This window comes from Tachysurus vachellii, chromosome 2 (genome assembly GCF_030014155.1).
Source record: "Tachysurus vachellii isolate PV-2020 chromosome 2, HZAU_Pvac_v1, whole genome shotgun sequence".
Lineage (NCBI taxonomy): Eukaryota > Metazoa > Chordata > Actinopteri > Siluriformes > Bagridae > Tachysurus > Tachysurus vachellii.
The window spans coordinates 38,505,961-38,529,372 of record NC_083461.1 but is presented as its reverse complement, the minus strand read 5'-3'; the positions used below and the strand labels follow the sequence as shown (position 1 = coordinate 38,529,372).

General features: G+C 43.1%; 2 protein-coding genes across 3 annotated transcripts in view; both read right to left on the bottom strand.

The window, feature by feature from the left end:
• Nucleotides 1-997: 997 nt before the first annotated feature.
• On the bottom strand, nucleotides 998-10,440 carry pgm2 (phosphoglucomutase 2). Its single transcript, XM_060864620.1, has 13 exons — nucleotides 10,294-10,440; nucleotides 8,349-8,516; nucleotides 7,981-8,172; nucleotides 7,679-7,762; nucleotides 7,312-7,505; nucleotides 6,909-7,098; nucleotides 6,680-6,777; nucleotides 3,931-4,117; nucleotides 3,367-3,460; nucleotides 2,837-2,966; nucleotides 2,519-2,708; nucleotides 2,294-2,427; nucleotides 998-1,915 (listed from the first exon to the last, which is right to left on the bottom strand). The coding sequence occupies exons 1-13, from the start codon at nucleotides 10,369-10,371 to the stop codon at nucleotides 1,807-1,809; spliced, it is 1,848 nt and encodes a 615-aa protein (XP_060720603.1). The 5' UTR covers nucleotides 10,372-10,440; the 3' UTR covers nucleotides 998-1,806.
• A 1,288-nt stretch (nucleotides 10,441-11,728) lies between these two features.
• Nucleotides 11,729-23,412, bottom strand: part of LOC132841958 (FERM and PDZ domain-containing protein 1) — a 24,959-nt gene continuing 13,275 nt past the window's right edge. Inside the window, exons 7-17 of one of the 2 annotated variants that reach the window (XM_060864617.1) lie at nucleotides 23,128-23,232; nucleotides 20,624-20,719; nucleotides 20,101-20,226; nucleotides 19,791-19,910; nucleotides 18,466-18,602; nucleotides 18,180-18,303; nucleotides 17,475-17,567; nucleotides 17,082-17,264; nucleotides 16,854-16,998; nucleotides 15,723-16,754; nucleotides 11,729-15,576 (exon numbers count right to left, since the gene is read on the bottom strand). In XM_060864617.1, coding sequence (XP_060720600.1) covers nucleotides 13,094-15,576; nucleotides 15,723-16,754; nucleotides 16,854-16,998; nucleotides 17,082-17,264; nucleotides 17,475-17,567; nucleotides 18,180-18,303; nucleotides 18,466-18,602; nucleotides 19,791-19,910; nucleotides 20,101-20,226; nucleotides 20,624-20,719; nucleotides 23,128-23,232 — 4,644 coding nt within the window. In that variant the 3' untranslated portion in view covers nucleotides 11,729-13,093. The remainder of the gene's footprint in view (nucleotides 15,577-15,722; nucleotides 16,755-16,853; nucleotides 16,999-17,081; nucleotides 17,265-17,474; nucleotides 17,568-18,179; nucleotides 18,304-18,465; nucleotides 18,603-19,790; nucleotides 19,911-20,100; nucleotides 20,227-20,623; nucleotides 20,720-23,127; nucleotides 23,233-23,412) is intronic. The other variant, XM_060864618.1, reaches the window with a different exon arrangement.

The window sequence follows — 23,412 nt, the reverse complement described above, 5'->3', positions numbered from 1 at the left end:
TGAATAATGGATATGTGGAAGCTTTCAATTTTATTCAAAATGCACACCACTGGATTAGACTTCAGACTCCACAGAATTGAAACAAAACCACATGATGCGTTAATTAACCCTGATTAATTAATTAGTTTATTTTTCTACTTATAAACTGCATTTCAGACACAGAGTCACTTTTTAATGTGGAATAAATAAGAAAAGAAGATTAAATCTCAAATTTCTCAGACTTGGAGAGAGTTGCACAAATTCAGACTCTTTCAGACAAAGTTATACTCAATACTTTAGAATCTGAGGGGAAAACCTGCACCTCTGTATTAATAAGTAAAACTACTCGAATGGGACGTTATCATGTATTCAGTTATTATTAAGTATATAAAACTGACCAGAAATAAGCGAGAGAGGAAATCTTATCCATGCATGAAGGAGGGTGAGTCAAATGAAAACGTTTGTGCTGTTTATAACTGTGCCATATTTCTACATCATCGCTAATCTGCTCACATCAAGGATTGTCCAGATTTATAAAGAAAAAAAAACAACTTTAAAGGTTTTTATTTGACTTTATTAAATATTATGCTAACATGAGACAACTTTCAGATATATATAGATATGATATAATGTTAAGGCTCATTGGTAAGATAATGTTTAATACATTTTTAATTCATTAATACTTAAAAAAAGTAAAGTTCTTAAAGTAGAAATCAGCATAATCAGTACTTAAGCACAGTAGCGAAGTTCAATTACTCAAATATCTCACTACATCTACACTACTTTATAATATCAGTGTATGAGGTTAATTTCACCACAATTCGCACCAACAGACGCACAAGAAAACACAGACACTAAAGGTTTAACAAGGTGGACAAAGAAGAAACCGACAACTGTCCATTAAATAAAAAGGAATGTTAAAGATCATCACCAGAGAAGAAAAAACAGGAATAAATTAGCAATTAAAAGCCTCAAATTCCAGTAGAAATAAGATAATAAAATCAGTCAAAGTCTGGAACTAACACAGCGCCAGACTGATGTGTGAACAGGAATGTTAGATGCTCAAAAGACTTTCAGTGTTACAGTAAAGAACCCTCCTACATTACAGCAAATTACCAACAATTACATTTGTTTTGATTTTTTTTTTAAATATTAAGTAAGTTTTATCTGTTTAGAGTTACATTTCTTTGTGGAAGCTCAGCGTACAACTTCCTCCTTCACAGTCATTTCATCAGTCTATAAATATACATACATAAAATAAATGTCTCATGCGACCAGAGCAAATTCTTTGTTAAAAAAAGACCTTAAAAACCTGATTAAGCTTTAACTCAACAGTGCTGCATTATGGAATGAAATAAAGATTAAAGACATAAAGATTAAAGCTATGCTTGGATGAAAAATGTCTTATTGGTCCCAGGTTCTTGTTTCCTTGAACAGTTTTTTATTCTTTCCTGGTGTTTCGATGCTAATGTTGCTTTAATTAAAACTATTTTTTTCCTTCAGTTTAGATTTTGTAAATGCTTTGAGGTTAGATTTCTGGTGATAAACTAAACTAAAATGAAGCTCTGGAGAGAACTGGTGTCTGGGGGTCATAACGGGTGATGATGTTGATGTTAAGTCTCAGATAGTCAGTAGTGTTCAAGACCTCTCAGGATAGAAAGTGCTGGTCTGAGATTGCATTCATTAGGATCACAGTTTCAGGTCCTCTGAACCCGGTGACGTCTTTAGAGCTGCGGTCTGTGATGCGAACGCGTGTGTGTGTGTGTATGCGTGCGTGAGAGATATAGAGCGAGAGAACTTCAGAAACCTTTACACTAGCTCTGCATATTAACTCGACTCTTGTCGAGCGATCAGGTTGTTCTTCTCTGGCTGGAAGAAATTCTGGATGATGGCATCCACTAGGCTGTTCAGCTCGCTGTTCAGCTGAGTCACATCACTGAGAGGAAAAAACAAAACAAAAAAAAAAAAAAAACTTATTACACCTTTAAACTTCTAAATATCATTTCATTTTTATATTTTTTTACACAGCTATTTAAAAGTTCAGGATCTGTGATGTCTATAATATAAACACTCTCGAATATAATTCTAAGGTCTATCGTTTTGGCACATGCCTTGAATTTGATACAGTATTTGTGAGAACTGATGATAATTTGAAGGTGACTAATAACCTGGAAATATATACAACATATACTAATAATTTAAATTGTGGACCGGATTTTTGGTGAAATATTGGTGGCTTTGTTTTTGTCCTGTTAGTGTTGCTTCACGGAAGTGAAGTGTTTAGGGTGATGTCACGGTGCAGAGACGCTCTTACCTGTTCCCCGGAGCAGCACACAGCTCCGTGTAGTACTTGATCTTGGGCTCGGTGCCACTGGTGCGCATGGTGGCCACGCCTCCGTTAGCGAAGGTGAAGGTGATCATCTGACTGCTCTTACTGGTAGGAAGGATCTGAGTGAGAAACATACAGAAAGCGGTCAGAGACACGAGCTACACGCGTAGCAGAATCTGAAAGGCTCTTAAAATCCAGGGAGCGGCTCACGGCTTTGTTATCCGGCTGGCTGCTGTCGTGACCCGTCGTGAGGTCACGGACGGCGGTGATGGCGAAACCCTGGCAGTCTTTAGGATAAGTGTTCTCGCCGTCGTAGTTCCTCAGACGTTCAAACAGCTGTCTGATGGTGTCCTGGTTGTGGCAGATGAAGTAGGAGTTCGAGGTGATGTGGTAGCCATACCTATGTGCACACACACATACACAGAGAAGATGCTAATGCAGCTAACAAGCAATGGAAGCCTATAGCTACCAGTTTAGCATAGCGCTAAAGAGTCAATCTTGTTATATTTTGGGATTATTTCGACTCACTCGTTGTAAATGGCTTCAAGCTGCTGTGACAGGGAGATGTTTTTGGAGGTCAGGTATGATATCATCTCTCCGGCGATGGCTGCTGCACTCACTCCATCCTTATCCAACACGGCAGGGCTGCACATGTATCCTGAATAAACACAGATTTATTTCAAACGTGTTATTACACATTTATAAGAGCTTTAACGCTACACTTTCTTGCTGCATTGCCTTCGTCTACTAGGTTAGTTAGATGTTTCTTCTGGCTGTGGTACAGGATGAAAAATCCCGACCCAGGTAGTTGCTAGGAGGTTGCTATGCTATCCCAGCTAGTCGCTAGGGTGTTGCTAGGTCCCAGGTGGTCGATATGTTTTTTCTAGACGGTTTAACTACGGTCCCACATGGTTGCTAGATTGTTGCTAAGGAAAGTTAAAAAACCCTGTGTATGACGAGTTACTTCATCTGCTCAAAAATTCTGGCACCTCAGGGTTACTGACTTCTGGATACTGACTCCAAACTAAACGCTGTGAGTTTTGCTGGTGGTGTCGTACCGATGGCCTCCTCAAAGGCAAACAGGACGGTCTTTCCCTGCTCCAGCAGCTGACACGCTCTATTCCCCATCCACTTAAAGCCGGTCAGAGTCTCCTACAGAGAGCGAGAGAACAGAAGGATGGAGAAATTATAATCAGGTGATTTACACAGGGGGGGCACGGTGGCTTAGTGGTTAGCACGTTTGCCCTCACACCTCCAGGGTTGGGGGTTCGATTCCCGCCTCCACCTTGTGTGTGTGGAGTTTGCATGTTCTCCCCGTGCCTCAGGGGTTTCCTCCGGGTACTCCGGTTTCCTCCCCCGGTCCAAAGACATGCATGGTAGGTTGATTGGCATCTCTGGAAAATTGTCCGTAGTGTGTGATTGCGTGAGTGAATGAGAGTGTGTGTGTGTGTGCCCTGTGATGGGTTGGCACTCCGTCCAGGGTGTATCCTGCCTTGATGCCCGATGACGCCTGAGATAGGCACAGGCTCCCCGTGACCCGAGGTAGTTCGGGTTAAGCGGTAGAAGATGAATGAATGAATGATTTACACAGTGAAATCGTTACAGAGTGAAAGATCAGGCACCTCGAAGTGAAAGCCCTCTTTAAGAGCGATGGCCCTCAGGATCTTTGAGGAGACGGTGCTGGCCAGCATGTACACATCCTTCACCAAGGACTTGTACTGCTCCCCCTGTTTCTGCTTCCAGCACTGAAACATCCACCAGCCGAGCAGCGCGCCGAGCTCGTTCCCCGAGAAGACCTTCCACTCACCGCTGCATAGACAACAAGAGGACTGGTGAGATGAAAGGAGACACTCATACACTCACACACAAACACACACTCGCACACAAACACACACTCGCACACAAACACACACTCACACACAAACACACACTCACACACAAACACACACTCATACACTCACACACAAACACACACTCATACACACTCATACACTCGCACACAAACACACAAACACACACTCATTCACACACAAACACACACACATACACTCGCACACAAACACACACACATACACTCGCACACAAACACACACTCATTCACACACAAACACACACTCATTCACACACAAACACACACTCATTCACACACAAACACACACTCATTCACACACAAACACACACTCATTCACACACAAACACACACTCATTCACACACAAACACACACTCATTCACACACAAACACACACTCATTCACACACAAACACACACTCACTAACACTCATACACTCATGCACACTCGCGCACACTCGCGCACACTCGCGCACACGCGCACACTCGCGCACACTCGCGCACACTCGCGCACACTCATACACTCGCGCACACTCATACACTCGCGCACACTCATACACTCGCGCACACTCATACACTCGCGCACACTCATACACTCGCGCACACACATACACTCGCGCACACACATACACTCGCGCACACACATACACTCGCGCACACACATACACTCGCGCACACACATACACTCGCACACACTCATACACTCGCACACACTCATACACTCGCACACACTCATACACTCGCACACACTCATACACTCGCACACAAACACACACTCGCACACAAACACACACACACTCGCACACAAACACACACACACTCGCACACAAACACACACACACTCGCACACAAACACACACACACTCGCACACAAACACACACTCATACACAAACACACACATTCACACACACACATACACTCATACACAAACACACACTCATACACTCACACACAAACACACACTCATACACAAACACACACTCATACACACACTCATACACTCGCACACGCTCATACACTCATACACTCACACACAAACACACGCTCACACACAAACACACGCTCATACACTCACACACAAACACACGCTCACACACAAACACACACTCATTCACACACAAACACACACTTACACACACACACTCATACACTCACACACAAACACACACTCATTCACACACAAACACACACATACACTCACACACAAACACACACTCATACACTCACACACAAACACACACTCGCACACAAACACACACTCACACACAAACACACACTCACACACAAACACACACTCATACACTCACACACAAACACACACTCATACACACTCATACACTCGCACACAAACACACAAACACACACTCATTCACACACAAACACACACACATACACTCGCACACAAACACACACACATACACTCGCACACAAACACACACTCATTCACACACAAACACACACTCATTCACACACAAACACACACTCATTCACACACAAACACACACTCATTCACACACAAACACACACTCATTCACACACAAACACACACTCATTCACACACAAACACACACTCATTCACACACAAACACACACTCATTCACACACAAACACACACTCACTAACACTCATACACTCATGCACACTCGCGCACACTCGCACACTCGCGCACACTCGCGCACACGCGCACACTCGCGCATACTCGCGCACACTCGCGCACACTCATACACTCGCGCACACTCATACACTCGCGCACACTCATACACTCGCGCACACTCATACACTCGCGCACACTCATACACTCGCGCACACTCATACACTCGCGCACACACATACACTCGCGCACACACATACACTCGCGCACACACATACACTCGCGCACACACATACACTCGCGCACACACATACACTCGCGCACACACATACACTCGCACACACTCATACACTCGCACACACTCATACACTCGCACACACTCATACACTCGCACACAAACACACACTCGCACACAAACACACACACACTCGCACACAAACACACACACACTCGCACACAAACACACACACACTCGCACACAAACACACACACACTCGCACACAAACACACACTCATACACAAACACACACATTCACACACACACATACACTCATACACAAACACACACTCATACACTCGCACACAAACACACACTCATACACAAACACACACTCATACACACACTCATACACTCGCACACACTCATACACTCATACACTCACACACAAACACACGCTCACACACAAACACACGCTCATACACTCACACACAAACACACGCTCACACACAAACACACACTCATTCACACACAAACACACACTTACACACACACACTCATACACTCACACACAAACACACACTCATTCACACACAAACACACACATACACTCACACACAAACACACACTCATACACTCACACACAAACACACACTCATACACACACACACAAACACACACTCATACACTCGCACACAAACACTCTCATTAACCTCGGCTGTTTCTCAGCTATTGCCAGTCGGTCTGCGTCTGGGTCGTTGGCCAGAACCACGGTCGCTCCCTCTCGGTCCGCTAGAGCAAAAGACAGGTTCTACACACACACACACACACACACACACACACACACACACACTTTAGTTACCTTTAATGCTGTCGAATATCCACAGAACAAAAACTGATAAACATATTTGTGTGTGTGTGTGTGTGTGTGTGTGTGTCTACCAGCACTCCCGCTCCTTCCTCAGGGTTGGGGTACACCACTGTTGGGAAGTCCGGGTCAGGATCTTTCTGCTCCTCCACGGCGTATGGAGGTCGAAGGTCAAAAGCTTTAAAAGCGTCCTGGACGAAGACGTGACCCACGCCATGCACTGAGGTGTGTACGATCTTCACCTCCGAACTCTTGTTCAGTTCTCTGTGTGAAAAGCAGATACACACACACACACACACACACACACACACCTCTCTGTGTGAAAAGCAGATACACACACACACACACACACACAGCATGTAAAAGCTGAAAAAATACACACGATTGTTTACGATCCCACGTTCTGAAACGTTTTTCATCTCAACATCATCCTGTGTGTGTGTGTGTGTGTGTGTGTGTGTGTGTGTGTGTATGTACCTGTAGCAACAGTGTTGTTGAATAGACTGCATGTATTCTCGGTGTATATCCTGATACGGGTCTTTGAGCAGCGCGCTCTGTAAAGCAGCTTCTGTGTCCCACGACTCAGCCCATGGCTCCAGGTTCTCCTCTATAGCTGAAGAGATACCTTTATCATGTGGGGAGATGATCTGAGCGCCGTTCTCCCAGTACACCTGACACACACACACACACACACACACACACAATCAGTGAGAAATATGTGGATGACTGAATCATCATGACTTCAGCTATAAACCAACTGCAGTCAAATTAAATCCTGATAAAATTCCCCAGATAAATCAGTGAGCTCAGTAGGATGGAGATGTTACTAGATTTCCGTCTGTACCTTGTAACCGTTGTCCTGTTTGGGGTTGTGAGACGCCGTCACCATGATACCAGCACAGAGATTCAGATGAGATACAGTGAAAGGCTAAGAGACAGAGAGAGAGAGAGAGAGAGAGAGAGAGAGAGAGAGAGTGAGAGATATTGCTCAGACAGATGAATGTGGCAGTATAACGGCATGTGACACTGTGACGGTTGTGACGCCATTAATCGTGAAACCTTTAAGCTTTTAAGTGAATTCTCTGTGGCAATGTGTGTGTGTGTGTGTGTGTGTGTGTGTGAGAAGGAGAGAGCTACACTACGCACCACATACGGCGTGGGCGTGAAGACAGAGAAGAGGTGCACAGGAACTCCTCGGCTGATGAACACGGCCGCAGCCAGGGAGGCAAAGCGCTTGCTGCTGGCGCCGCTGGCCGTGTGCTCACGAGCGTCGAACCCGATCACCACACCGCGCGTCTTCAGATCCTCGAAACACTGCTCCAGGTAGCGACAGAACCCCTAATAGAGAAAGCGAGAGAGAACAAATAAAATGTATTGTGTAGAAATGTATTAACTCGGTGAAGCTTATTATTAACACTTCCTGAAGGAGTCTCCAGCTTTGTATTTTCTGCCTTGAAGAAAAACACTTAAAAACGTCTGGAGGTTTGGGTTCGAGGGATGTGTGCTCGTCTCACCTGGGTAGTCTGTATGATGGTGAGATCGTTCATGCGGGACACGCCGGGCCCCATGGCGGCTCTCAGCCCCGCCGTCCCGAACTCCATCCTGGCGCTGAAACACTTCTGTAGCTCAGCTATGTTTCCTGCCTTCACCATCTCTCGCACGCACTCCGCCGTCTTGCTGTTCTGTATACGCCAAAATATCAGAGAAATATAAAATACAGAATGTGCCGAGACCTCAGAGTCTGAAGAAAAAAAAAGAAGGTCACTCGTCTTATTTTGATGTTTTATTTTATTTAACGGTCAGATCGACAGCGTCATCGCTGATAGCCGACTAACTTCCATCATGTGTGGGACGTGTCAGTTTCCTTTTACCCCCCACACACGTCTCCACGCGCACACAGACAAGGTAAACTCAAATGTAGCTGAACTCATCAGATTTTCTTTGGCAATCAGTTTCCATCCGTTTTCCATTTAGTTGCTGAATGAGTTTCATGTGTCACACCATGTCACTTTAGTTACTACAATGAGGTTCACTGTAGGCCTTGTGTCTTATCACAAGACCTCCTCTGTATCCACTTGGGCTCGTCTCAAGGTCGACCAAAGCCGTGTCCAAGATGACGCACTATAGTAAGAGTTGAGCGCATAAGTGTGTACGTGTGTGTGTGTGTGTGTGTGTGTGTCCACACGACTCACACCGTCGAAACAACACAAGAACCTAGAATATTGTTTTAGTGTGTGATTTGGGACACACAGAAAATCTGATCTGGAGTAAATGCTCAGATGAAGTAAATACTCATCCTCTGATATTCATTCTGTCTGGATCCTTATTATTATTTTTCTTAAAGCTTAAAAAAAAAACCTGACACCCCCCCCACCCAAAAACAAAAACACAAAAACAAAACAGTAATACTTAAAACCAAGTCAAGTTTAATCCAGATGCACTTGTGAATCGGTTCTAATTGATTCATCAAAAGAATCGGTTCGGAAAGAACGATTCGATAAGGACTCAGAATCAGAATCAGAAACAGGTTTATTCCCAGGTTCTGTAGGGTTGATGCATATTAATAATAGAGAAGAGGCATAAATATAAATATAAATATATATAAAGGTTATAAAAAACGAGGAAGGATTCGTTTATTCACAATTATTTTAAACAACGCTGAATCATTTGTCATTTTAAGGAAGAAACTTTATTACTGAGCCGAATAAAAGCTCAATGTGTGTGTGTGTGTGTGTGTGTGTGTGAGAAAGTGAAAATACACGTATTAGCTTGGTGTGTGTGTGTGTGTGTGAGTGTGAGAGAGAGTGAAAATACACGTATTAGCAGCTTGGTGTGTGTGTGTGTGAGAGTGAAAATACACGTATTAGCTTGGTGTGTGTGTGTGTGTGTGAGTGAAAATACACGTATTAGCTTGGTGTGTGTGTGTGTGTGTGTGTGTGAGAGAGTGAAAATACACGTATTAGCTTGGTGTGTGTGTGAGAGAGAGTGAAAATACACGTATTAGCTTGGTGTGTGTGTGTGTGTGTGTGTGTGTGAGAGAGTGAGTGAGTGAAAATACAGGTATTAGCTTGGTGGGTGTGTGTGAGAGAGTGAAAATACACGTATTAGCTTGGTGTGTGTGAGTGAAAATACACGTATTAGCTTGGTGTGTGTGTGTGAGAGTGTAAATACACGTATTAGCTTGGTGTGTGTGTGTGAGAGTGTAAATACACGTATTAGCTTGGTGTGTGTGTGTGTGTGTGAGAGTGTAAATACACGTATTAGCTTGGTGAACTGACAGCTAGCTAACAAGCTGTAGTCGTGATTGTAAAAGCATCAACATTACACATTAGTGCACTAAACACGTGCGGACTGAACACTGAGCACTAATAAACACTCCACCACTCGGTTTGACACGTTTTACTCCCACCAGGTGGATGTGTTCCTACTAATATTACCATTCATATAAAACCTTCTTACCTTGTCAAACTCTAACCACTGTTTAACAGCGTTATCCAGAGTCACATCTCCGGGACTTTCCGGTCCTTTTTCCGCCATATTAAACCGCTCCTTTAATTCCTGCTGATTCTACAATCATAAACCTGCTGCTGTGGTTTATGAAAAGCTTCAGTTCGAACGCTCAACCGGCCGAATACCAAACAACCAAACAGGTCCACAAAGTGCACTCGGTAGGGCGCGTAGCTTCCGTTATAAAGCCCTAGATGTAGTGCACTAATATAGGATCCGAGAAGCCGTTTGAAATACAGCCTCTGTGCCGATGACGTAGTACAGCAGGGAGCTCAGGCTGCGATCTGATTGGCTCGTAAGCTCCGATGATTATTTTACTAAATTATTCATAATTTTAAAATAAAACACATTACTAAAATATGCTAAATTGCTAAATTACTAGCAAACACACATCTAGTCTGTTTGGAAACACACCTCTTTGTGTTCCTGCCATCTCAATGAATAATAAAATGTTAATAATAATAATAATAATAATAATAATAATAATAGTAATAAAAAAAATAATAATAATAAATAATACATAATAATAATAAATATTACTACTACTAATAAATAATAAGAATTAATAAATAATAATAATAATAATAAATACTACTAATAATAATAAACAATAACAATAAAAGCAATAATAATAAAATACTAATAATGTTAATAAAAATAATAATAAATAATACTAAAAATAATAATAAAATAATTATTAATAATAAAAAATAACAACAATAATAACAATATTATTAATAATAATAAAAAATACTGCTAATAATAATATTACTACTAATAAATAATAATAGTAATAATAATTCATTCATTCATTCATCTTCTACCGCTTATCCGAACTACCTCGGGTCACGGGGTAGTAATAATAATAAATAAAAAAAAAAATAAATAAAATAAAAATAAAAATAAATAAATATTAGTGCTAGTGCATAAAAGTGTAGAAAGAAAAGCTCAGAAAAGGTCACATCGGTTATAAGTTTGATTCATTATGCAAAAGGAAGATATCATCATGCCAGAGAAACAATTGCTCAACTTAGGATAGGATGCTCTTGCTCAAGGCCGGTCACAGGAAGTAACATGAACACTAACTTACTGCAATGTAAACTGTCATTTTTAACTAGATCAGACTTGATAAATGATAAAGTTACACTCGTACATGACAATCCGGTCTAGAGTAGATCAGTGAGTTACTGCAGGAACGATCAACGTCAGCGCTGATGCTGTGAAGGAAGAGGGTCCAGGGTAAAATAGTGCAGTCAGACAAGTTGAGCTGGTCGTCTAGAATCTCAACCAGATTCCCGGCTTCTCGTGGTGTGAAAATGAAACGAACCGTAGGAAATGTTCTTCAGTGTGACGGAACAATACAAGATGCAAGACACTTAAACACGAGTTATTTCGAGTCTCGTTTTAATAGTGAATACTGCATTACAAAGCGAGAGATTTACAGTCATTCGTTTATTCATACCTCATGAGTCACTTGATCGGGTCATGCTTTGGTTTGTGCATGCAATCCTCCAGTCTGTGTTGTAAATACTTGTAAAGTACAGTATGTGTATGGTATGAAGCATGCCTAATAAGGACAGGACATACACAGCAGCTTCCAGGTTAGTCCACACACACCGGTGTGTAACAGTAATAATACAATCCTTGTGCTATTGTGGTGGCCGTCAAAGCTCCTGTTAGAAGTCGTTCCAAAGTATTATTCAGAGAAACGAAAGAGCCGGTTGAAAATAGTGACATCCTCCGATGTCTGTGTAAGAGGACGTGATTTCCAGACACTAAAAACAACCTAATTCCAGCCCATGTCGCCTTTATAGTACTAAAGTTACTAAAACGAAGCATAAAGAAATAGAAATGAATTAACACATAGCAAGAACATGTATCTGTGGATCTGATCGGACTTGAAATCATACATCCATATGAATAATGTTTAATAAATAATGTGTCTATAGTAAAAATATATATATATATATAATATGGTTAAAATACAGCCTATGGAAAGAATTAAACAATTAAAGAAGCCAAAATCCATCATGGTAATAAAACCTACTCACATGACTCGAGTCTCCATCTTCAAAAAATGTACATCCTAGTTCTTTATATCCTTTGGTATACTTGCTCTAAATATACAAAGTATAGGTCCCGGTCACTAACGGAAAGCCATTAGTGTCTACAAAACGTTGAGCCTTTGTCGATTCTGTTCTAGTGAGCGTGCAGATAGGTGTGGCAACGAATAAAGTCATGCATTTGTAATAAAGTTCGATTAAGAGGCGTGTATAATTATGCTTAAAAGAAAAAGATGAAAAAAAAGAGGAGAAATAAGAAAAAAGACAAGGGCGAGGTTAGGTCCTGTTCTTGTGCGTAACTGCTACAGTGCGCATACGATAAAGGAAAAAAACAATTCCTGATAAATTCAAGAAATCTGCTCCAGAAAACTACGTAGATCTGGAATAAGAAAATAATTTCATACATTCAAAGTAACAAATAACAACGATGATACGTAACAATACCACACGTCAATTTTAGTTATTCGTTTTAAACGATTGTCGTCGCTGTGAGTGCGTTCGTTAGCAGTGTAACCCTGATTTTATGTGTGTGTGCTCATCAGTAAAAGGTCAGAATCTGTGGACGTTATAGTCAGGTTGCTGTAGTGAGGCTTTTTTATATTAATATCTTACTTAAATGAATTACGTAGCTTAGATTTGGCGGAATTACACTCGAGTTCGGATGACTGCGAGACGCTACGGTTCGAAGGTCAAAGGGCCGTGAGAGTACGGAATAACTGCGTTAGGCAGAAGACTGAGGTTGTGAGCGCGGTACACTGGCGAGCCAAGAGTTTAATACTGAGCTCATGGCAAGTCCTCGTTTCTGTAGCCATGCCCAAGCGCTCTGCTGCCCGCGCAAACTCCTGATAAGTCTGCGCCACATCTACAAGTCCCAACAAGGTCTGAGTGTGGCGCTCCTGGCACCTCTGGCAGGTAGAGAAACTCAGGCATACGGCGGTCAGCTGTAACAGTGAGTGAAAACTGTCTGCAAGAGCTTGCAGTGTCTCTGCTGGGGCCTGTCCAGACTTTACGACTTGCTGACAGCCAGCCAGAAAGCCTCGCGCCTCCACGTGCGTCCGGCGCTTATTTTCCGAAAAGTGGTCTGCACATGTGTCTCTGGGATGCTCTTGGATGCAATTGTGGTCCTTCATAGCACCATCCAGGAGTGTTAGTAGTGTATCAACATCTGTCTGCAGAGCCAGGAAGCCTGTTGGTGGTAAGGGGTAGTGCTGGGACAATAAAGCAGTTATAGCATCTCCATGAGGGTCAGAGAGAAAGCAGTCAGGGGGGTCCAGGGGCGACAGAAGGGGGCCAAGTTCCGTGGATAAGGAAGGTGGTAGAACAACACGAGAGAAAGCTGGGAGGGGTGAGGATGGTGAAAAAGAAGAAGATGAACCAGAAAGGGATGAAGGAGGGATAGATGTCACCAATGCTACCCGGTCACGTTTGCTTTGCTGTGATCTGCAGGAGAACTCATAGACAGTTAGTTCATTATCAAAACTTGCAGTTTCCAAAACACCGCCGAAGCAGTTGGTGTAAGCCGACTGGCAGCCGCAAACTTCCATAGGTGTCTCTGCACTTTCGATTACTGTCTCACACACTGAGGCAAGCACTGAACTGCAGGTAAGGTCAGGCTTTGTGTTCAGATTCGGTCCAGACAGCGCCTGTGGCTGAGTGTTGGTGGGCCTACAGTCACAATCTCTTAGAGGCTGTGAGTGTGCACCTACAAGAGTACTGTTTCCTGCTTGTAATTTGCTGATCTCTTGTGATGTCACAACACCCCATGGTCCGTTAATGTTTTGCGTAGTAACCACAAGAGACGGAGGGCTGATTTTGACAGCGTCAACGGACTTCAGTCTTGAAGGTGACTTTAGGGGGGAAAGGAGTTCTTCGGGTTCAGCTTTGCAAACTACATTCTCAAACTCTTCATCCACCTCCGTGTCCTCGTCAGACTTTACCTCGGTTGTTGATATATCTTCAGAAAGACTCCTTGCTGGTTTGGCATAATCTGCGAGACTACTGTTACTAGCTAGCACCTCCTGGGAACGAGACAGGGACGAGGGCAAGCTCTGTATCTTTCTCTGCGGTGTGGAAGCAGAGAGCCGGCCAAGGATGCCAGGACACCGACCGGAAACATATCCTTGTGTATCCTTGTGTTCTTGGGTGAATGGATCAACAGAAATCTCACCAGAATGTGGTTCCTTGGTTGTGCAGACTGCAGGTTCCGTCTGAGGGAAGAGGTTCTTCGTTAAACAAGAGACAGCAGATACACTACTGTCAGATACTGCAGACGTGCTCTGACTCCTTGCTCTCGTTGTTGGCTCTGTGGAACGTTTCTGAACGTCCATTTCCAGATTTTCTACATCAAACCTGTCCATGCTTGGTTTCTGCTTGAAGGACGTAGCTGGGACCTTTAAAGAAAGCGTGCTCGATGCAGGTGTTTGGTTTAAGTGTGGAAGTGAGCGACTCTTTTTCCTGAGCAATGGTTCAGGAAATGGACCTTCTAACAGGGATTCTTGGTCATTTATTTTTACATCTAAAGCATCATCACCGTTGTCCCTGCTAAGAGTTCCAAAAAACAAGTGGCCATCGAGCAACCTTTCGGACATATCTCCACAAACCGGACCTTCTTTTTTGAGTCCGTCAGCACCGCTCATCTCGTTGACTTTTACTTTAGGCTCTGTAGAGGTGCGTACTGCTACGATAGCAGGCGACGAAGTAGACATTATTTCTGTGACCGACTTAAATTCCATAGAATCCGGTTCCATCAATATAACCTGCTGTTTCCGCTGACATGCTTTACTGATTTTGCTACCACGCAGGAGATGATGGGTTCCAGACTCACTCGGTGTGGATGGGGTGATGGGTTTTGATTCCATTTGTGCTGGCTCACCTTCAGCATTTGTTAGACATGACACTGTAGGACGGGGGCTTCGATTTGACGGACCACCAGGATGGTCTTCACCAGGAAATGTTACTAAAGACGTATACTCCGTTTCCATAAAGGAACGACGCTTTCTGCTTCTCTTTCGGAACCTAGAAACTTCGTTTTTATCCTCCGTCTTTTGTTTCTCTTTATCTTTTCTCTCTCGCTTTTTAGTCTCCGTGTCTCGCTTCCGTCGTTCGCCGGCATTGACGGCGTCGTTGCTTAGGCTCAGAGCGCGCTTCTTGACACTCGATTCTCTAGAATGTCCTGGAAAGGTCAGACGTATGAATGAACACGTAAGACATAAAAACATAAAAGCAAACGATGTATTACAAATAATCTAAACTCCAGATTTTGCAACTCACCACTTAAGAATCACAAACACATGTAAATATGAGTACATAATAGGATACCTTTAGGCATTGGTGCTGACAAAGGTTCCTCAGCAAGAAATCTCTCCTGGGCGTCAAAGAACTCATCCTCTGAACTGCTGTCTCCAAACTCTGGAGGAGGCTGCAGAAGAATGGGTGCAGACTCGGTCTTCCTCTCAATCTTTTCTTTGTTTTCTTCATGATTATGGTGAGGAGAAGATTTCCTTGCACGGATGTGACCGCTATCGGGTGTTACGTTCGTGCAAATGTTGTAGTACCTTTTTGCATCGCCTTGGTTGAATGTAAACACACATTCTCCGTTCAGAGGCTCACCGCTTTCGAAAACGTCCTCTGGTGCCTCCTGGTCATCTTCGTCACCTCCCTGTTCGGAATATTCATCCTCACTTGCCTCGGTGGGACTGGGTAGGCAGTCTGCGATGTTAGACAGGGCGGCAAGACATAAGAATTCGTCATCGTCGACAGGGAACTCGATGGAACAGAGTTCATCGTTGAAATCGCCATCTTGGCGATCCGGTTGACTCGGACACGGCGCGTGAGTATTCACACGGAGGTAACGATCCCTAACGTTCAGTTGGCTGACATAGTTTGTGGAAAAGTAGGTTAAAAAGTCGTCCTCCTCTAAAGCGTCCATGGAGTCACTGGACATGCTGGTCACGAACCGTGAGTCCGTATGAACCGAATCCGATGCCTCCGACGGCGGATCCTCGACAATGACGACGCACGGCGGCTCCTCTTCCTTGACCTCTCGTTCACCCTCCTTGGTTTCTATCATGTCATTTTCTGCAGGACATTTTACAGTTTCTCCTTCGTCCTCGTGCAAAGATCCTGCTGGCTCCTCTAGTTCTTTTTTTGTTTTTCCAGCTCCATTCTCCACACTTTCTTTTTCACTCTTGTCTTCCACGTCGTCCTCTTCTACCGTTTTGGTCTTTCCTTCCTCTTGTCCTACGACTTGATCAACGACCACACGATCAGCCTGGGTAGGACTTGGTTCATGACCGAGCAGAGCATCCACCTCTGAGTCTTCGGAGTCGCTGCAACATCTTGACACGTAACCTATAGAGTGCACATATATACACACCGTATTACTGTTACATCAAGTGGATCTTATCATCTGTACAGGTGAAGAACATTCTCACGCTTTTCGGTTCCTACCTTCTTCTGCAGATATACGGTGGCTTGCTGATTCTTCTGTCCAGGGGAACACACAGATTTGAGGATCTATGAAAACTTTGCAATAACCTGCTACCAGACACGACAGATCCTTAGCAGCCGCTGACTCCAGCAGCAACGTCATGGGCTGGTGGAGAGAAAAAAGGATGTAGAGTATGTAGAGTATGTGCTGTTATATACAATACCAGCGAACGCACCTACAGCATGTACCTTAATGTCCTGCATGTAGATCTTGACGAGGCTAACGCGCTCCGACTCTGTAACGAGCTCCACCCTGGTGATGCTGGTGAACTCCGCCAGTGTGGTCATGATGCTCAGCTTGTGATTGATCACCTGACTCACCCCGTACTGCGCACCCACCAACAAGCTCACCGTAGACTCTCTGTCTTGTAGCTGTGGAGATGGAGACAGGAGTGTTTATGATTCTATTCCGTGTCCTGTAGAAGAGGACAGGTTCCCTTTCTAGATCTATACCCAGATATCTGTCCAGTGTTCTGGAGGATTTGTCGTGTAAATAAACTCCCAACAGATTATTAACCCTTTTTACAGATGTTTACACTACATGTTTACACGCTGTCGTCTTCGTAGGATTCGGTTTCTTACCATCATTGTGGCGCTAAATGATTTTCCCCCAAATGACTTGAGTTCAGACATCTCACTGAGGTAGTTAAGCCTGGCCTGGTTTACTGTCATTGGCTGAAGACGCAAAGACACACACACACGCACACACACACGCACACACACACGCACACACACACGCACGCACAAACACACACACGTTTACACTGAAGAAATGCAACATTCATTCTCATTTAATCTGTATTAAACCACAACCACACAAACACACACACACACACACACACACGCACACACTCACACACACACGCACGCACAAACACACACATGTTTACACTGAAGAAATGCAAATGCATACAGACACACACTCACACACACAAACACAGACACACACACACATACACACACAAACACAGACACACACACAAACACAGACACACATACACACACGCAGACACACACACACAGACCCACACACACAGACACACACCCACAGACACACACATATACAGACACACACACAAACACACACACAGACGCACACAAACACACATACACACACACGGACACAGACACACACAGACACAAACACATACACATACATACTGTACGCACACAGACACACACACAGACACACACACATATATATACTGTACACACACACAGACACACACACATAGACACACACACACACACAGACCCACACACATATACACAAACACACACACACACCTTATGCTTGTGTTCCTGTAAAAGGATCCTCTTCATGTGTAAACTGATGGCTTTTCTCAAGTCCTTCTCTCTCATGTTCCTCAGCAGGGTGTTGGAGACAAAGCTTTCGAAACCCCAGTCCTTCCTTTGGACACCAGAACACACACACACACACACAAACATACACACACAAACACACACAATAGATTACAATTAATAATAAAAAAGTGTTTTACAGCAATGACTTACTTTAGGATATGAATAAACGTGTGCCACTGTATAAGTCTCTGTACCATGTGAGACTTACACAATGGTCTTTAGTGGTGTTTTGGGAGACTGGCCGGTGCTGGCGAGTCTCTCCTGTATGTGCAGAGCTGCCAGTCTGAGTGCTGTGTTACACTTCATCTCCACAGCAAACCTCTCCTGCAGCACATCACTCACACTCTACACACACACACACAAATAAATTGACTGTCAGGGCATTTTTACATTATCACTGTTTAGTTTTTACTAAATGGGAGATAAATCCATATTGTCCTTATTAATGTGTGAATAATGCTATTTATTTATTCGTTAAAGGTGGGGTCTCCGATGTTTGAAAGCCAATGTCAACATTTGAAATCGCCAAAACAAACACGCCCCTAATCCAAACGGGTCCCACCCCTGTATCGATAGCTCCGCCCACACATACATACATAACCCAGGCAACTACTGGAAAGAAATGTGTCTTTATCATAGCTGAAGTGAAGAACAATACGATTGTAGATAAACAAACAAGCAAAAATGACACACAAGCATAATCATGTAAAGGACAAAGACATATATTAGTTCTGTGTAACAAAGTAAAACCAACGTTACTCACCTATCGAGAAGGAAAAAAGCGCCTCGGCGTCTTAAGTAAAGTTGGTCACATATTCACAGATTGGAGTTTCCCGAGTCAATAACTCCTGAGCTAAACGCTGTTACTACACAAAACACGGTTGTAGCTGCGTCTCTACATTACTACGATAGAAAAGAGGTGTTATTTGTGTAGTAACAGCGTTTAGCTCAGGAGTTATTGACTCAGGAAACTCCAATCTGTGAATATGTGACCAACTTCCTGCTCCTTCAGTTCTCTCCAGCGCTGGAAAGCTGATCCTATATTAACACGTCCTACTTCTTACCTTATCGTAAGCCTTTCTTCTCTTTCTTTCTTTGTTTTTATCCTCCATGTCAATGTTAAAACCGCTTTCTGCTAATGTCACACATGTGCACTGAACACTCTCTCCGCCCATATAGACAAGACACGCCCCTTTCTGCTCATTGGCTACACGTTTGTTTTGTTTGTCAGCCCGACTCAGTTTTCTGAAGCATTTCTCAAACAGACCCCACCTTTAATTTATTTAATTTAATTTAGAGTCCCTTTACTGTGAATAGACTCTGATCGAGTGAATCATTTCGTTCTAATCTGTTTTATTGCTCAAACTCTCGGTGCTGAAGATATCCAGTCCATAATCGGGGGGGAAAAAAAGCTTTACATAATAAAACAACATTAAACAGTTCAATTTTTCCTAAGAAACGTTTAGCTCGATGATGCTTGGACACAGTAGAGTTTAGGACGTCGTGTGTGATCCTAATCCCAATAAAACACACCTGTAAGTAGAGATACTCGAAGGCGACCGCGTCGTCCTCCAGCAGCTCTTGTGGATATTTGGGCACGAAGCAGACACGAAACAGACACCGGTAGTCATGAGTCTCTCTCTTCCGGACCACCTACACACACACACACACACACACACACACACAACATTCAGTCCCCATCCTGTTCACCATACTCACATAGTCATGTTCGTTAGTCCGGTATTTAACCTCATATTGTATAAGATCTAAAACCAGGAAGTGGACGTGTCTGACCCCTACACCGTCTGATTGTGTTGTACGCAGTGTGTTTGTGTGTTTTTACTTCTTGAATCAGCTCGTGCTCGTGCAGCAGAAAGAGTTTGGCGATGCTGTACTGCTGCTCGAGCACCAGGGAGAAATGCTCGATGCGGGATATGGACAGCTTCTCTTTCAGAGTCATCACGATGTCCTAGTGGATGAGAAACCATCATAATACCACACACACACAACACACACACACACAACACACACACACGGTAAAAAGACATCGATAGAAAACTGGTAGTACTTTTCATAATTTGATTCAACTTCGGAACATAACCACTATTTCCTAATTATTTTGTTTTGATGCTGTAATTATACTTTAGCTCAACGATGTAAAGATATCAAATAGCTTTAATTCGATTACGCTGTACCTTTAATGGAATAATAAAAGCAACACAGTTTGAGCTTTATAGCCCTTTTAATGGATGTCTAAGTGCCGGGACGGTACCTCGAACCGTTCCGCCCCTTTACATGGAAATAATTCACTTCCTGGTCGGTTCAGTTACAGCGAACAGAAACGTACGGCTCCGTGAAGTCCGTACCTTAACGGTGGTTTTGGGCTCGAATTTAAAGGCTTTGGTCTGGCCGTTCTCTAAATAGACCTTCAGGACGTTGGGCAGGAAGAGCAGAGAGTTACCCTGGAGGGAAGAAGAAGAAAAAGCAAGAATCAGAAAATCCCCCTTTTTTTTTTTTTTGGAGAGAAGAGAAAAATACAAATATTTGTACAAAGATCTGTTTTTTTGTTTGTTTGTTTGTTTTGTCATAGCTTATATATGGGCTTAGGTATCAAGCTTCTGTGTTTAGTGACTCGTGGGTTTGAGGGTTGTGGGTTCACATCCCAGCTTCCTTTAGCAGGAATCCTGATGCTCCATGTGGATTCAGCTTGGTCAAACCGCTCAGAGCAGCTCATCTACCATCAGCGACTGCGTTCGCATGCTCACGAAGAACGTCGGATCGTCTGAGATCACAAGCCGCGATGGTTAAACCTTCGCATGTCCAGAATACTTATAAACCCTAATACCATCTGCCATAAAGTGAGCTGAAGGAACATCTCTGTAAAGCTCTTTAAACAAGATCTATTCGGTGTAGTTAAGGCGCCCCGTCCCAAACCCGCAGCCCAAACTCAGCCGCCTTAAATAAACGATTAATTGAATAATTCATCAATTTCTTGTGAATAATTGAAGCAGCCTGACTAAAATACTGCGTCCTTTTCTTCTTTGCTGTACATCTGCTTTACTCCTGCCTCCGGGTCAACATGAAGACCAAACGGACGTTTTCGTGTGCCAATATTCAACCGTGAAATCTCACAATATTCTATGAATGCAGCGTGAACTGAGCTCCGTTTGAAAACGACCGTAGGACGACGTCGTAGGTGACTTTTGGAAAGTTCTGCGTCAAAACAAGCCGTAAAACCATCATAAATATGTAAGCCATTCTCAGGACATCTACACAACATTAAATACAGTAACAATGCGAGAAGAGAAATACAAGCCATAAACATTAATGCACGGAGGCTCTGGGAGAAGACGACGAGAAGCGGATGTGGCTTTTCAAGGCTATTAGCGCAAAGCCGTTCGTATCCGTAATGCCCTGTTTGCTGACTCTCACGTCTCAGATCACTTCGCTGTACTCGACACGCACTCATTAGCTGAAGCGTGAATTATCTTGAAACGTTATTTGCATGATTGATTCAGGAGCGCAGCCCGATGTCATGTCATGTCATGTCATGTCATGCACTCGCTGTTTTAGTCACTGTCGACTTCCTGTCATCTCTGACCCTGTCTCCTTAAGGAATCCTTTCTAGTCTCATAAGTGACACTTGTTTTTCAGTCTTCCTATAGATAAATATGCTTTTTATTTAGGGCTGGGCGATAAAACGATAACGATATGTATCGCGATAGACACGTAATCGATATCAATAAAAAATGTGTTCGATAAAACGTTCGATACTTTTTATTCTTCGTCGGAAGAAAACAGAGGTTGTGAAGCAAGTTTGGTTGCATTAACAAAGGCACTCGCTTTCTGGTAACCTAGCAACGTAGGGAGTGACACGCTGACAGTCAGTCGTGTAACAGTGTCACGTTTGGTTGCGCCATATCGTCGTCTCGTGCCGGTCTGCTGGATTCCTCTTCAGTAACCGGCGACTGATGAGCAGAAAATGAGCCGCAGCGAGCGAAGAACTTGTAAATAAAAGAGGAAAAGTCAGCGCACCAGTACGGCAGTTTTTTGGACCGTAGTCACCAGAAGGTGAACAGCTAGTGAACTTCATAGCACTAAACTTGCACTAAAGTCTCAGGTTTCTCTATGTTTATATTTAACACTTTGCACCATTTTATTACACTTTATTAAGCATTTCTTACATTTTCTTTCATTTTGCACCTTAAATGTTAAGAGATAATTGTTAAGTGTTCATTGTGACTTTAGACTCATGTTTACATTATAATTATTTGAGTTTTCCTGCTTGTTGACATTTCTGTCTTAATAACTGAGGGGATTACGATCAGAGGAAGGTGAAGTTTAAAATAAAAATGTTTAAATGTAATATATTTTTCTCCTGGTCCTTATTTTAAATGGGTCATAAAAAATATCAATAATTATCGATATCGACCGATACGAAACACTGATATCGTGATACAGTTTTCAGCCGTATCGCCCAGCCCTACGCTTAGGTAATAAACTCAGTAAAACGAGGTCGTCTTTTACGGAAAGTCTGCTTCAGCTGTGGGCCAGAAAATCTAAACAGTTTGAGATTTATAAAATAAAAATATCTATTATTTGGCAACAGAGTCTTTGAAACGAAACTAAGGAAAAGGTTTATAATTTGACTGAAATCATTTGCCATTTAAATAATAAACTAATCTTGTTATTTCTTATTTACTTTATTTCGTTTATTTTTTAGGCGTTCCACAAACACATACTGTACATTTAGGTACACTAATACACTCACAAACACATACACTTACATGGGTGTGAACACACAGTGAAATGTCTGCGTGATACACACAGAGACTCAAGACACCACAGCTAAGTGAAGCGTGCATCGAACCTGCGAGTGGCCGTTAACGACCACTTCCTCGGCGAAGCGCACCTTAACCGGGTTGGATTTTAGCTTAGCCCTCTTCTCTGGGGTTATGAAGGATGACTTCGGCCCCTAACACAAACACACACAAACACAAAAACACCCCACAGTCCTTAATGACGTGAACACGGAGCTAGCTGCGTCAGACACGCGCTTGAACAACAGCCTCTAAAATAGACAGATATCTCCGTTTACTGTAAAAGAAAGGCGTGGATGAGGAACTTAAGTTACAGTGTCAGCTAAATCACGCTT